At 45.8% G+C, this 11,169-nt stretch overlaps 2 protein-coding genes across 2 annotated transcripts; both read left to right on the forward strand.

The window, feature by feature from the left end:
* Positions 1-282: 282 nt before the first annotated feature.
* Positions 283-2,877, forward strand: LOC106735683 (protocadherin gamma-B2). Its single transcript, XM_027774860.1, has one exon. It carries the CDS (start codon positions 598-600, stop codon positions 2,875-2,877), a length of 2,280 nt encoding a protein of 759 aa, XP_027630661.1. The 5' UTR covers positions 283-597.
* A 3,807-nt stretch (positions 2,878-6,684) lies between these two features.
* On the forward strand, positions 6,685-9,222 carry LOC102476922 (protocadherin gamma-A5). The gene has a single exon (XM_006156231.1). It carries the CDS (start codon positions 6,750-6,752, stop codon positions 9,186-9,188), a length of 2,439 nt encoding a protein of 812 aa, XP_006156293.1. The 5' UTR covers positions 6,685-6,749; the 3' UTR covers positions 9,189-9,222.
* The last annotated feature ends 1,947 nt before the right edge of the window (positions 9,223-11,169 follow it).

Raw genomic sequence — 11,169 nt, forward strand, 5'->3', positions numbered from 1 at the left:
CTTTTAACAAGCAAAATGAGAAATAGTGATTGACTGTTTTAAAAAATTATAATAATAATAATTATTGGGAAATGCATGGAAAAGACTTTGAATGATAAAGCGGGGAGATCGATGCCTCTGTATTGACTGACATGCATGGCATTCCCTTTTGAAAAAGCAATGGAAGTCAATGTAAAGTTATATGTAATCCAATGTAATATAAAGAAGATTATGATAATAATAATAAAAAAAAACAAAACAACACACACACAAAAAAAACAAATACTCTTAATAATCCCTCCCTGCAAGAAGGAAAGAGAAAGAGAAGAGAGAGAAATTCATTGCAAACGTTTACAAGCCACTAGGGTAGTTTCCTGAGAAAACCTCTGGGCGTCGCTGTAGGTCAAAAGAAGGGCGAGAAGATACCGGAGACGCCTTTGGGAACCTCTAGGAGAGTAACTTCCTGCTCAAACCAACCACACAGAGGAGGCCAATACAGAATCGGATACAGAAAATATCAATAAAAGCAGGAAAGGTGGCTCTGCCCCGGATTCTGCCACCCACGGAGGGCTCGTTCCTCTGACCCGCAGAGCAGCAGAGCAGCGGCGGGAGACCAGGATGAGGCAGAGCGCAGGGAGGAGCAGCTCAGCGCGGTGCCTGCAGGTACTGTGGCCCTTCCTGCTGTCTTTGTTCCGGGTGGCTCTCCCAGACCAGATCCGCTATTCAATTCCTGAGGAGCTAACCAAGAACTCTGTGGTAGCAAACCTCGCCAAGGACCTGGGGCTCAGTTTCCGGGACTTGCCGGCCCGGAAGCTGCGGATTAGCGCGGAGAAGGACTACTTCATTATAAACCCAGAGAGCGGAGATTTACTTGTGAGTGACAGAATAGACAGAGAGCGGATTTGCGGGAAGCAGCCTCTGTGTGTTCTGGATTTTGATATTGTCGCTGAAAACCCACTGAGTATTTTCCCTGTAGCAGTGACTGTGCAAGATATCAATGACAACATTCCACAATTCAAACAGAGTAAGGTGGATTTAAAAATTGGAGAATCCACTAAGCCAGGTAAAACTTTTCCACTAGACCCGGCTGTAGATGCAGATGCTGGTCCGAATTCATTGCAAAGATACCTACTTAATGACAACGAGTACTTTGATCTCACAGAGAACGAGACTCCAGATGGAGATAAATATCCTGAGTTGATTCTGAAAGATTCTTTGGACAGAGAAGAGCATAATTTCCATCAACTGGTCCTCACAGCTGTGGATGGCGGAAGCCCGCCTCAAAGTGGCACTACCCAGATCCATATCCAAGTCACTGATGCCAACGATAACCCTCCGGTGTTCAGCCAGGATGTGTTCAGGGTCACCCTGCGTGAGGACGTGCCCCCAGGTTTCTCAGTGTTTCGAGTGACGGCCACTGACCAGGATGAGGGGGTCAATGCGGAAATCACCTATTCTTTTCATAATGTGGATGAACTAGTGGAACACTTTTTCAACTTAGATCAAAGAACAGGAGAAATCACCACGAAGGATGAGTTGGATTTCGAAACAGCAAACAGTTACACACTGAATATAGAAGCCAAAGATCCTGGAGATTTAGCTGCCCACTGCCGTGTCCAGGTGAAAATTCTTGATGAGAACGATTGTGCGCCTGAAGTGATTGTGACTTCAGTGTTTACTCCCCTGCCAGAGAACTCACCGCCAGGAACAGTGATCGCTTTGATAAAGACTAGAGACAGGGACTCCGGAGAAAATGGAGAAGTTTACTGCCACGTCTTGGGAAATGGAGAGTTTATATTGAAATCTTCCTCCAAGAACTATTACAAGCTAGTGACAGACAGAGCCCTGGACAGGGAGGAGATTCCTGAGTACAATGTCACCATCACAGCCACTGACAGGGGCAAGCCGCCCCTTTCCTCCAGGATAAGCATCACTCTGCGCGTCTCGGATGTTAATGATAACGTCCCAGTTTTCCAACAGGCCTCATACTTGGTTCACGTGCCGGAGAACAACCCCCCCGGCGCTTCCATTGCTCAAGTCAGCGCCTCCGATCCCGACTTGGGACCTAACGGCCACGTTTCCTATTCCATCGTAGCCAGCGACCTGGAGCCCCGGGCGCTGTCGTCCTACGTGTCCGTGAACCCGCAGAGCGGGGTGGTGTTCGCGCAGCGCGCCTTCGACCACGAGCAGCTTCGCGCCTTCGAGCTGACGCTGCAGGCTCGAGACCAGGGCTCGCCCGCGCTCAGCGCCAACGTGAGCCTGCGCGTGTTGGTGGGCGACCTCAACGACAACGCGCCGCGGGTGCTGTACCCCGCGCTGGGACCCGACGGCTCCGCGCTCTTCGACTTGGTGCCTCGGGCGGCGGAAACCGGCTACCCTGGCACCGGAGGGCGGCCACCCCTCTCCGCCACCGCCACGCTGCACCTGGTCTTCGCTGATAGCCTGCAAGAGGTACTGCCAGACCTGGGCGATAGTCCTGCGCCCTCTGACGCCCAGGCCGAGCTGCAGTTCTACCTGGTGGTGGCCCTGGCTCTGATCTCTGTGCTCTTCCTGCTCGCGGTGATTCTGGCGGTCGCCCTGCGCCTGCGGAGCTCCTCCAGCCCCGCGTCCTGGGGCTGCTTTCGGCCTGGCCTCATCTCTAAGTCTGGACCTGGAGTTGTCCCCACGTACAGTGAGGGAACATTGCCTTATTCCTACAATCTGTGTGTTGCGTCACAATCAGCTAAGACGGAGTTTAATTTTCTCAACGTGACCCCGGGAGTGGCTCCGGCTCAGGATCTCCTTTGTGATGATGCCTCTTGGGTACCCCATACAAATCACGGAGACACTGGGGCCCCATCAGCCTCAGATACTATTTTAAAGGTAGGCTTTCCTTTAATCCGTTTATTTTCATTTTGAGTTTCAATGTTTTCTAAGAAATTACCTGAGTTCAGAACTTCTTTGCATATTTTGTTGTCTCATGTGTGAAATTTTGACAGTGTTATGTCTTTTTTAAAAAAAAGAATTATTTATTTATTTATTTATTTAAATTTGTCCAGAGAGGGGGCAGGGGAAGTGAGAAAGTAAGCCACCAGGTTCAGGACTCAAACCGCCTTCAGCCATGTAGGAGACCAGCACCTTTGACCACCATGCCACCTGCTAGTCTCAGCAGTGTTATGTCTTAATTATATTAATTTTATCTAACCAAATCTTTTTAAAAGTAATTATTTTACTTAACTATTTATTGACTTATTTATTTTTAATTTGATCAGAGAGGGACAGAATGAGAGAGTGTGAAAGCAAGCTGCCAGATCTGGGACATCAAACAACCAGCCATCGGCCACATGTTCAGCACCCTTAACCACCATGCCACCTGCCAGCCCCTAACCAAATCTTAAGTATGGGGTTTCTATCTGACATATAAGATTTATTTGTCAGTAATTACAGGCTTTATCACATGAGATATTCCTTCTCTCATCTTTCCATTCCTTTCCTCTTAAGGTTTATTAAGAACCTTAAGCATTTCCTTTCACCTTTAAGGTCTTTATTATGCAAATTTTAATTTTACTTCCACTTAGAATTATCGTACTTTATAGTCCTCATTGCACTAGTTTGTGAAAACTGAGCCAAAGGGGGAGTCTTACTCAATGTCATGGCTTGTTAACAGAGCACGGATAGGACTTTCGCACTGACTTGAAGACCAGCACTCTAAGTGTCCACAAGCTAAGTGTCTTGGGATCCAGATCTATTTTAAAAGGATGAGTAATGGTTGTGCTCTGTGATATCTGCTGTGAAGAGTGAATTTAACAGGGAACCAGCAGTTAGCGTAATGGCTATGTCGCTGGATTCCCACGTAGTCAACCGAGGTTCGCGTCCTGGACCCGGTGGCTTAAAACTCATGCCATGTGCGTGCGTGCCCAAGATCCCGAGAGGAGAATGGAGGAGAAGGGATTGCGGTGTGGCCATCCCACCTGGGGGATGATTTCTCGCTTTCTGTTTCTCTGTCTCTCTCTGTCTGTCTGGTGAGTGCACGCGCCCTGTAGTGAAAACCTCTCCAAAAAAAAAGAGTGAATTTAATAAATGTGAGAGATATGGGGCCAGAAGGTGGTTGGGATGCTGGACTCCCACGTGGCTGACTGCGGTCTGAGTCCTGGACCTGGCGGTTTTCTCTCTCTTTCTGTCTCTCTCCGGCCAAATTGAAGAATGATGGTAAATAAAATCATATGAATAATTCTTTTAAAATAAATAAATAAATGTCAGAAATAATTCTCTCTTATCCATGTTAAGACATTGCTCTTTAGAAAAGTTGTGGATTGAGAGAAATTTTGCAGCTATACCCTCATCATTTCTTACCAAATATTACTCACAACTATATGTCTTGAATTGTATAATTATAGATATGGAATGTTTTCACTTTCTTTATTTTCCTATGAAGGTGTCATTAAATTAAATTGTTTCTTTCATTTAATGGACTCTTGGAAATGTTGGTTATTTTTCAGTAATGAGGTTTTTCTTTCTTTTGAAAAATTTTTTCCAGAGAGTATGTGTGCTCACCAGAGAGAGAGGGGGGGAAGTAAGAAAGCACCCCCAATGGGGCATAGTCACACACAATCTCTCTTCCTTTTCTCTCTCCTTTTGGGATTTTGGGCACATGCTCCTCTGTTTTTTTCCAAGCCACTGGGTTAAGGATTCAAACTGTACTGTCAGCCATAAGGGATCCAGCCACCTTAACCATCAGGTCATGGGGCTGGTGCCAACGTTTTTCTTTTTCTGTTACTATATACGATTTTTTAAACATTTATCCATTCTGTGAGTCAGTTAGAAAGACAGATATATAGCACCTCTGACAGTATTTGGACACTTCAATTTACCCCCAACCTCGGCTACCCCAGGTTTAGCCAGTCAGGAGCACAGGTACAGGTGTACCTGGGTGTACTCAGGGAGGTACACATTTTTTCCTGCTGTTCCACCATCTGGCCTCTCTGTCACCATACAAAGATACTAATGTTAAATATCCATCTTAACATAGGAAGGCCAGTATTAGCTGCTGCTTGTTAATACTTATCAGGCATTCTTTTTTGCATGGATGATGAACCAAAACCCTATCCTTCACTGCCCAACAAGAATATGTCATTGTAAAATATCTAACTGCAATATTTGAACATGGTAATAAAAAAATATAAATAATGCATAGCTGGGCCAGATCCATGACCTGTTAAAGGAGCTGAATTTCACATGACCCGCTACAATGTTACTCCTGGCCCTGACAGCTTGAAAAACACACTGGACATGTGTGCATGTATGCCCAAATCCCAGCAGGGTGAAGAAATGGAGGAGAAGGGATTGTGGTATGACCCTACCCCATTGTGGGGGTGCTTTCTCCCTCTTTCTTTCTCTGTCACTACACCTCTTTTTGGTGTGCACAAGTGCCCTCTGGCAATTAAAAAAAAAACAATAATAATACATAGGTAACCCACCTTAAAGCTCAGTTTGAGATTGTGCAGCTGCCACAGTTGAAAGTCTGGGAGCCAGCAGGTGGCATGGTAGTTAAGTCACTGGGTTTTCACATGGGCAACTGCAATTCAAGTCTTAGACATGGCATCTTGCTTTCTCACTTTCCTTCCCTTTCTTTCTCTTTCTGATGAGTGCATGTAGCTCATAGCAAATTTTAAAATAATAATTAATTATTTTTCATTTCATTTTATTTATTGTCATTATTTTATTTTATTGAAGTTGACTAGAGAGAAGAAGAGAGAAGGAAAGTGAAAAAAAACAAACTGCCAGGTCTGGGACTTGAACCACAGTGAGTCATTTGGAAGTCCAGTCACCTTAACTAACGTGTCATCTGCCAGCCTCAGTAAGTAATACTTCAAAAAACAAAAAGAAAATCTGGGGCTGGCAGGTGGCATGGTGGTTAAGACTCTGAACTCCCACTGGGCAGATGATGGTTCGAGTCCCAGACCTGGTGGCTTGCTCTCTCTCTCTCTCTCTCTCTCTGTGTGTGTGTGTATGTGTGTGTGTGTGTGTCTTTGGTCATATTGAATAATAATAATAAATTAAATTAATAATTATTTAGAAAAAAAGAAAATCTGAAAACTTTCTTAAAGACCTCAAAAGTAGCAAAGAACTTCATCCTTTTGCGTATGACAATGAAAATAATTTGCATAAATTGGTAGGCCTTTTTTGCAAAGGTGCATTGAAAGCTGGGTTTTTGTGTATAAATGGGCACACTTTCGTAAATGCATCCTAACAAAAAGATGAAATCTAAAAGCTTACAATCCTATGAACTTCAATGTCCTAATTTAGCAGATTCAATATAGTAAGAGAAAATAAAGGAACGGGTTCTGTGGTACATCAAACGTAACTATCTAAAGGAAATAAAGACTGATAATTATATGGATCTCAGGGGTTTGTGGAAGTCTTTTGCTATTTCAGAATTAAAGCTTAGCTGGAATCATAAACACTGTTATCCAGTAATTCATAAAGAATACATGATTATTAGAAATAAAAATGTAATTAAACGTAAAGGAAATAAAAATAGAATTGGTGTAGTAACTGGTTAGGACTCTGAGCGTCGCTGTTCACCAAAGCTGGAATGAAGCTGCCGCAGCGACTCGACTGCTCCTTCCATACTAAGCATTCACACACAATCCAGACAAGTTCCTGGGAAAAGCCGCCTGTCCGCACCTTGATTTCATTTCTCATTGGGAATATGGCCCCCTGAAATTTAAAGAAATAAAGAACCAGAAGGCTCAACTACGACTAAAAGAAAATTGGGCGGAAAGAAGGCAATGGAGGACCCACTGAGGCGCTGGAGCTGCAGAGAGCTGCTTTTGCTCTTCGCGCTGCTGGGGACACTGTGTGAGCCAGGATCCGGGCAGATCCACTACTCGGTGCGGGAGGAAACAGACAAGGGCTCCTTCGTGGGCAACATCGCCCAGGACCTGGGGCTGGAGCCCCCGGAGCTGGCGGAGCGCGGAGTCCGCATCGTCTCCCGAGGGAGGACGCAGCTTTCTCTGAACCCGCGAAGCGGCAGCTTGATCACCGCGGGCAGGATAGACCGGGAGGAGCTCTGCGCTCAGAGCGCGCGGTGTCTGGTGAGTTTTAACATCTTGGTTGAGAATAAAATGAAAATTTATGGAGTAGAGGTAGAAATAATCGATATTAATGACAACCCCCCGCGATTCCGGGATGAGGAATTAAAAGTAAAAGTTAATGAAAACGCGCCTGCGGGGACGCGGTTAATGCTTCCCTTTGCGCGGGACGCGGATGTGGGTGTGAACTCCCTCCAGACATACCAGCTCAGCTCCAACCTGCACTTCTCCCTGGACGTGAAAAGCGGAACTGATGGGCAAAAGTATCCGGAGCTGGTGTTGGAACGGCTCCTGGACCGCGAGAAAGAGGCGGTTCACGACCTGCTCCTCACCGCTTTAGATGGCGGAGACCCTGTACTCTCTGGCACCACGCGCATCCGCGTGATGGTCCTCGACGCAAATGACAACGCCCCCCAGTTCACGCGACCCGAGTACCGAGTAAATATTCCAGAGAACATACCTGTGGGCACTCGGCTTCTCACGGTAACTGCCACGGATCCCGACGAGGGCATGAACGGAAAATTGACCTATTCGTTTCGCAATGAAGAAGACAAAATTTCAGAGACTTTTCATCTTGATTCCAATCTGGGGGAAATCTCAACCAGGCAATCCCTGGATTATGAAGAGTCCAGATTCTACCTCATGGAAGTGGTGGCTCAGGATGGAGGCGCACTTCTTGCTAGTGCCAAGGTGCTGGTCACGGTGCAGGACGTGAATGACAATGCCCCGGAGCTGCTCCTCACCTCTCTCACCAGCACAGTCTCCGAAGACTGCCTTCCCGGAACCGTGATTGCCCTGTTCAGCGTCCATGATGGCGATTCTGGAGAGAACGGCGAGACTGAGTGTTCTATTTCTAGGAACTTGCCTTTTAAATTGGAAAAATCAGTTGATAATTACTATCACCTTTTAACAGCCATGGCCCTGGACAGAGAAGAAACTTCGGACTATAACATCACAGTAACTGTCATGGACCGTGGAACTCCGTCTCTGTCTACAGAAAACCATATTTCCCTGAAAGTAGCAGATGTCAATGACAACCCTCCTGCCTTCTCTCGCGCCTCTTACTCGACCTCCATCCCAGAAAACAACCCCAGGGGTGTTTCCATCTTTTCTGTGACCGCCAGCGACCCTGACAGTGGCAGCAACGCTCAGATCACTTACTCCCTGATGGAAGACGCATCTCAGGGAGTACCTCTGTCCTCCTATGTGTCCATTAACTCTGACACTGGTGTCCTGTACGCCCTGAGATCCTTTGATTATGAGCAGTTGAGAGACCTACAATTGTGGGTGACAGCCAGTGACAGTGGGACCCCTCCTCTCAGCAGCAACGTGTCACTGAGCCTGTTTGTGCTGGACCAGAATGACAACGTGCCTGAGATCCTGTACCCCACTCTTCCTATTGATGGTTCCACTGGTGTGGAACTGGCACCCCGCTCTGCAGAGCCTGGCTACCTGGTGACCAAGGTGGTGGCAGTGGACAAAGACTCTGGCCAGAACGCCTGGCTGTCCTACCGCCTGCTCAAGGCCAGCGAGCCCGGGCTGTTTATGGTGGGGCTGCACACGGGCGAGGTGCGCACAGCGCGGGCCCTGCTGGACAGAGACGCGCTCAAGCAGAGCCTCCTGCTGTCTGTCCAGGATCATGGTCAGCCCCCTCTCTCAGCCACCATCACTCTCACTGTGGCCATAGCTGACAGCATCCCTGATGTATTGACTGACCTGGGCAGACTCAAGCCTTCAGCTGACCAGGATGACTCAGGCCTCACGCTGTACCTGGTGGTGGCTGTGGCTGTGGTCTCCTGCGTCTTCCTGGCCTTTGTCATTGTGCTGCTGGCGCTCAGGCTGCGGCGCTGGCACTCATCACGCCTGCTCCAGGCTGCAGGTAGCCATTTGACTGGAGTGCCCACCTCCCACTTCATGGGCGTGGACGGGGTGCGGGCTTTCCTGCAGACCTATTCCCATGAGGTCTCCCTCACTGCGGACTCTCGGAACCTGATCTTCCCCCAGCCCAACTACGCGGACACGCTCATCAGCCAGGAGAGCTGCGAGAAAAGCGAGCCTCTTATGATATCTGATAAGATAAATTCAAATGAAGAACAGGGAAATGTTCAGGTTAGTTTTTTCTTTCAGTCAGGATGACTGGAGCATTTTATTCATTTATTTTCTCAATCATTTCTCTACCACATTCAAAATCAGTTCATTGTATAAATGGTGAATTATTATTTGCTTTTCCAGAAATTAGTTTGATTTATTTGGTAATTAATACTTTCTCTATTTGCTTTTGCATTATATTTTGGACTTGATTCTTTTTCAATATGTAGATGTTTTAGAGACTTCAGCCAATATTAGTAGACTTAAGTGAAACAAATACCTTAAAAGAAAGCAGTTAAACATGAACATTTTACCCCGAGATTTTGTTATATTGGAATTGCTATTCCCTTGATAGAAAAGTTATTTCATTATTTCAGGTTGTCAGACGTTTTGTTTCTTTTTTGCATATTTGCCTATACGCTATTAGTGAACATGTTTTGGAAAGGCTATTGTGCAAGATTGATGTATTAGCACACCTGAAGTTTGTATAAGAAAATAATTTATAATATTTGCATGAATCATAGTAGGACAGAAAAGTCCTACATTATCAATATCAAAAGAGTAAATTAAAGAGCATGGTGGCACAAACCTGTAATTCTGGCAAATTAAAAAAAAAAAATCCTTAGGACCAGCAGACAGTATCATGGTTGCATTGCTGGACTCTCACATAGTTGACCATGGCTTGAGTCCCAGACCGGACACCTTGAAATCATGCTGGGTGTGTGTATGTGCATGCCCAAAGTCCCAAGAGGAGAATGGAGTAGAAGCAGCACGGCCATCCCCCAGGGGGGTGATTTCTCACTTTCTGTCTCTGGTGACTGCACACGCCCTCTACAAAAATCTCTCTCTCTAAACAAAAAGTGTTTTATTCAGTATCGTAGTTTAAACTCTCTAAAGAATTAGATACTGCTATATTCCGTAAATATAAACGTGCCATATACATCTGGTTATTGGTAGCCCCTTCACTTATCACAATCAATATCTATTGGAGGACCAGTCTTAGCCTAGTGGTTAAGGGAACCAGATTCTGTATGGTCTACCATAGTTCAAATCCTGGCCCCTGTAGCTTGAAATAAACTAGGGTGCATGTGTGTATATGTGTGTGTGTGCACATGCACGTGTGTGCACACTCAGAAGAGAAATGGAGGAGAAAGGATTGTGGTATGTATGGCCACACCCCATTTGGGGATGATTTCTTCCCCTCTCTCTCTGTCTCGTTCTCTCTATCTCTTCTTTTTCTTGTGAGCACATGTACTCTCTGGCAATTAAAAAACATCTACTCGGGACCAGCAGGTGGTGTGGTGGTTAAGACGCTGGGCACTCCCACGTGGCTGACCACGGTTTGAGTGCTGGACTTGGTGGCTTGCTTTCTCACTTTCCTACTCTCTGTCTCTGTCTCTGTTTCTCTCTCTGGTCAAATTTAAATAAATAAATGAATAAATAAATTTTAAAAAACATCTACTGGAATGCTTGAATTTCTGAAAGTATTGGTACAATTCTGCTTTGTTGCAAGAGACTAAGATATATAGTTGTAAAAGATTAAGGTTTGTATGTGAAAAATCGATTCAACTTCAGAGTGATTTGAAATTTTAAAAGTCATTTTAGGGACCAGCAGTTAGCGTAATGGCTATGTCACTGGACTCCCACGTAGTTGACCGTGGTTCGAGTCCCAGACCCGGTGGCTTAAACTCACGCTGGGCACGTGTGCGTGCGTGCCCAAGATCCCGAGAGGAGAATGGAGGAGAAGGGATTGCGGCGTGACCATCCTCCCTGGGGGGTGATTTCCTGCTTTCTGTCTCTCTGTCTCTCTCTGTCTGTCTGGCGAGCGCACGCGCCCTATAGCAAAAACCTCTCAAAAAAAAAAAAAAGTCATTTTGAGGAATGTGCTTATCTTAAATTAATAGATTTTAAAAATGAAACACTGATCAATGAGTCTCAAACTCCAGGAGCATGTATTGTGTAGAACGATTTTATTCATTTTCTACATCTGATTTGCTGAAGGCATTTTCAGATGCATCTTATTCAAAGA

The sequence above is a fragment of the Tupaia chinensis genome, unplaced genomic scaffold (assembly GCF_000334495.1).
Source record: "Tupaia chinensis unplaced genomic scaffold, TupChi_1.0 Scaffold000484_1, whole genome shotgun sequence".
NCBI lineage: Eukaryota > Metazoa > Chordata > Mammalia > Scandentia > Tupaiidae > Tupaia > Tupaia belangeri.

Coding starts and splice junctions, on each gene's coding strand:
- LOC106735683 (XM_027774860.1), top strand. CDS start 598: ATGAGGCAGAGCGCAGGGAGGAGCAGCTCAGCGCGGTGCCTGCAGGTA.
- LOC102476922 (XM_006156231.1), top strand. CDS start 6,750: ATGGAGGACCCACTGAGGCGCTGGAGCTGCAGAGAGCTGCTTTTGCTC.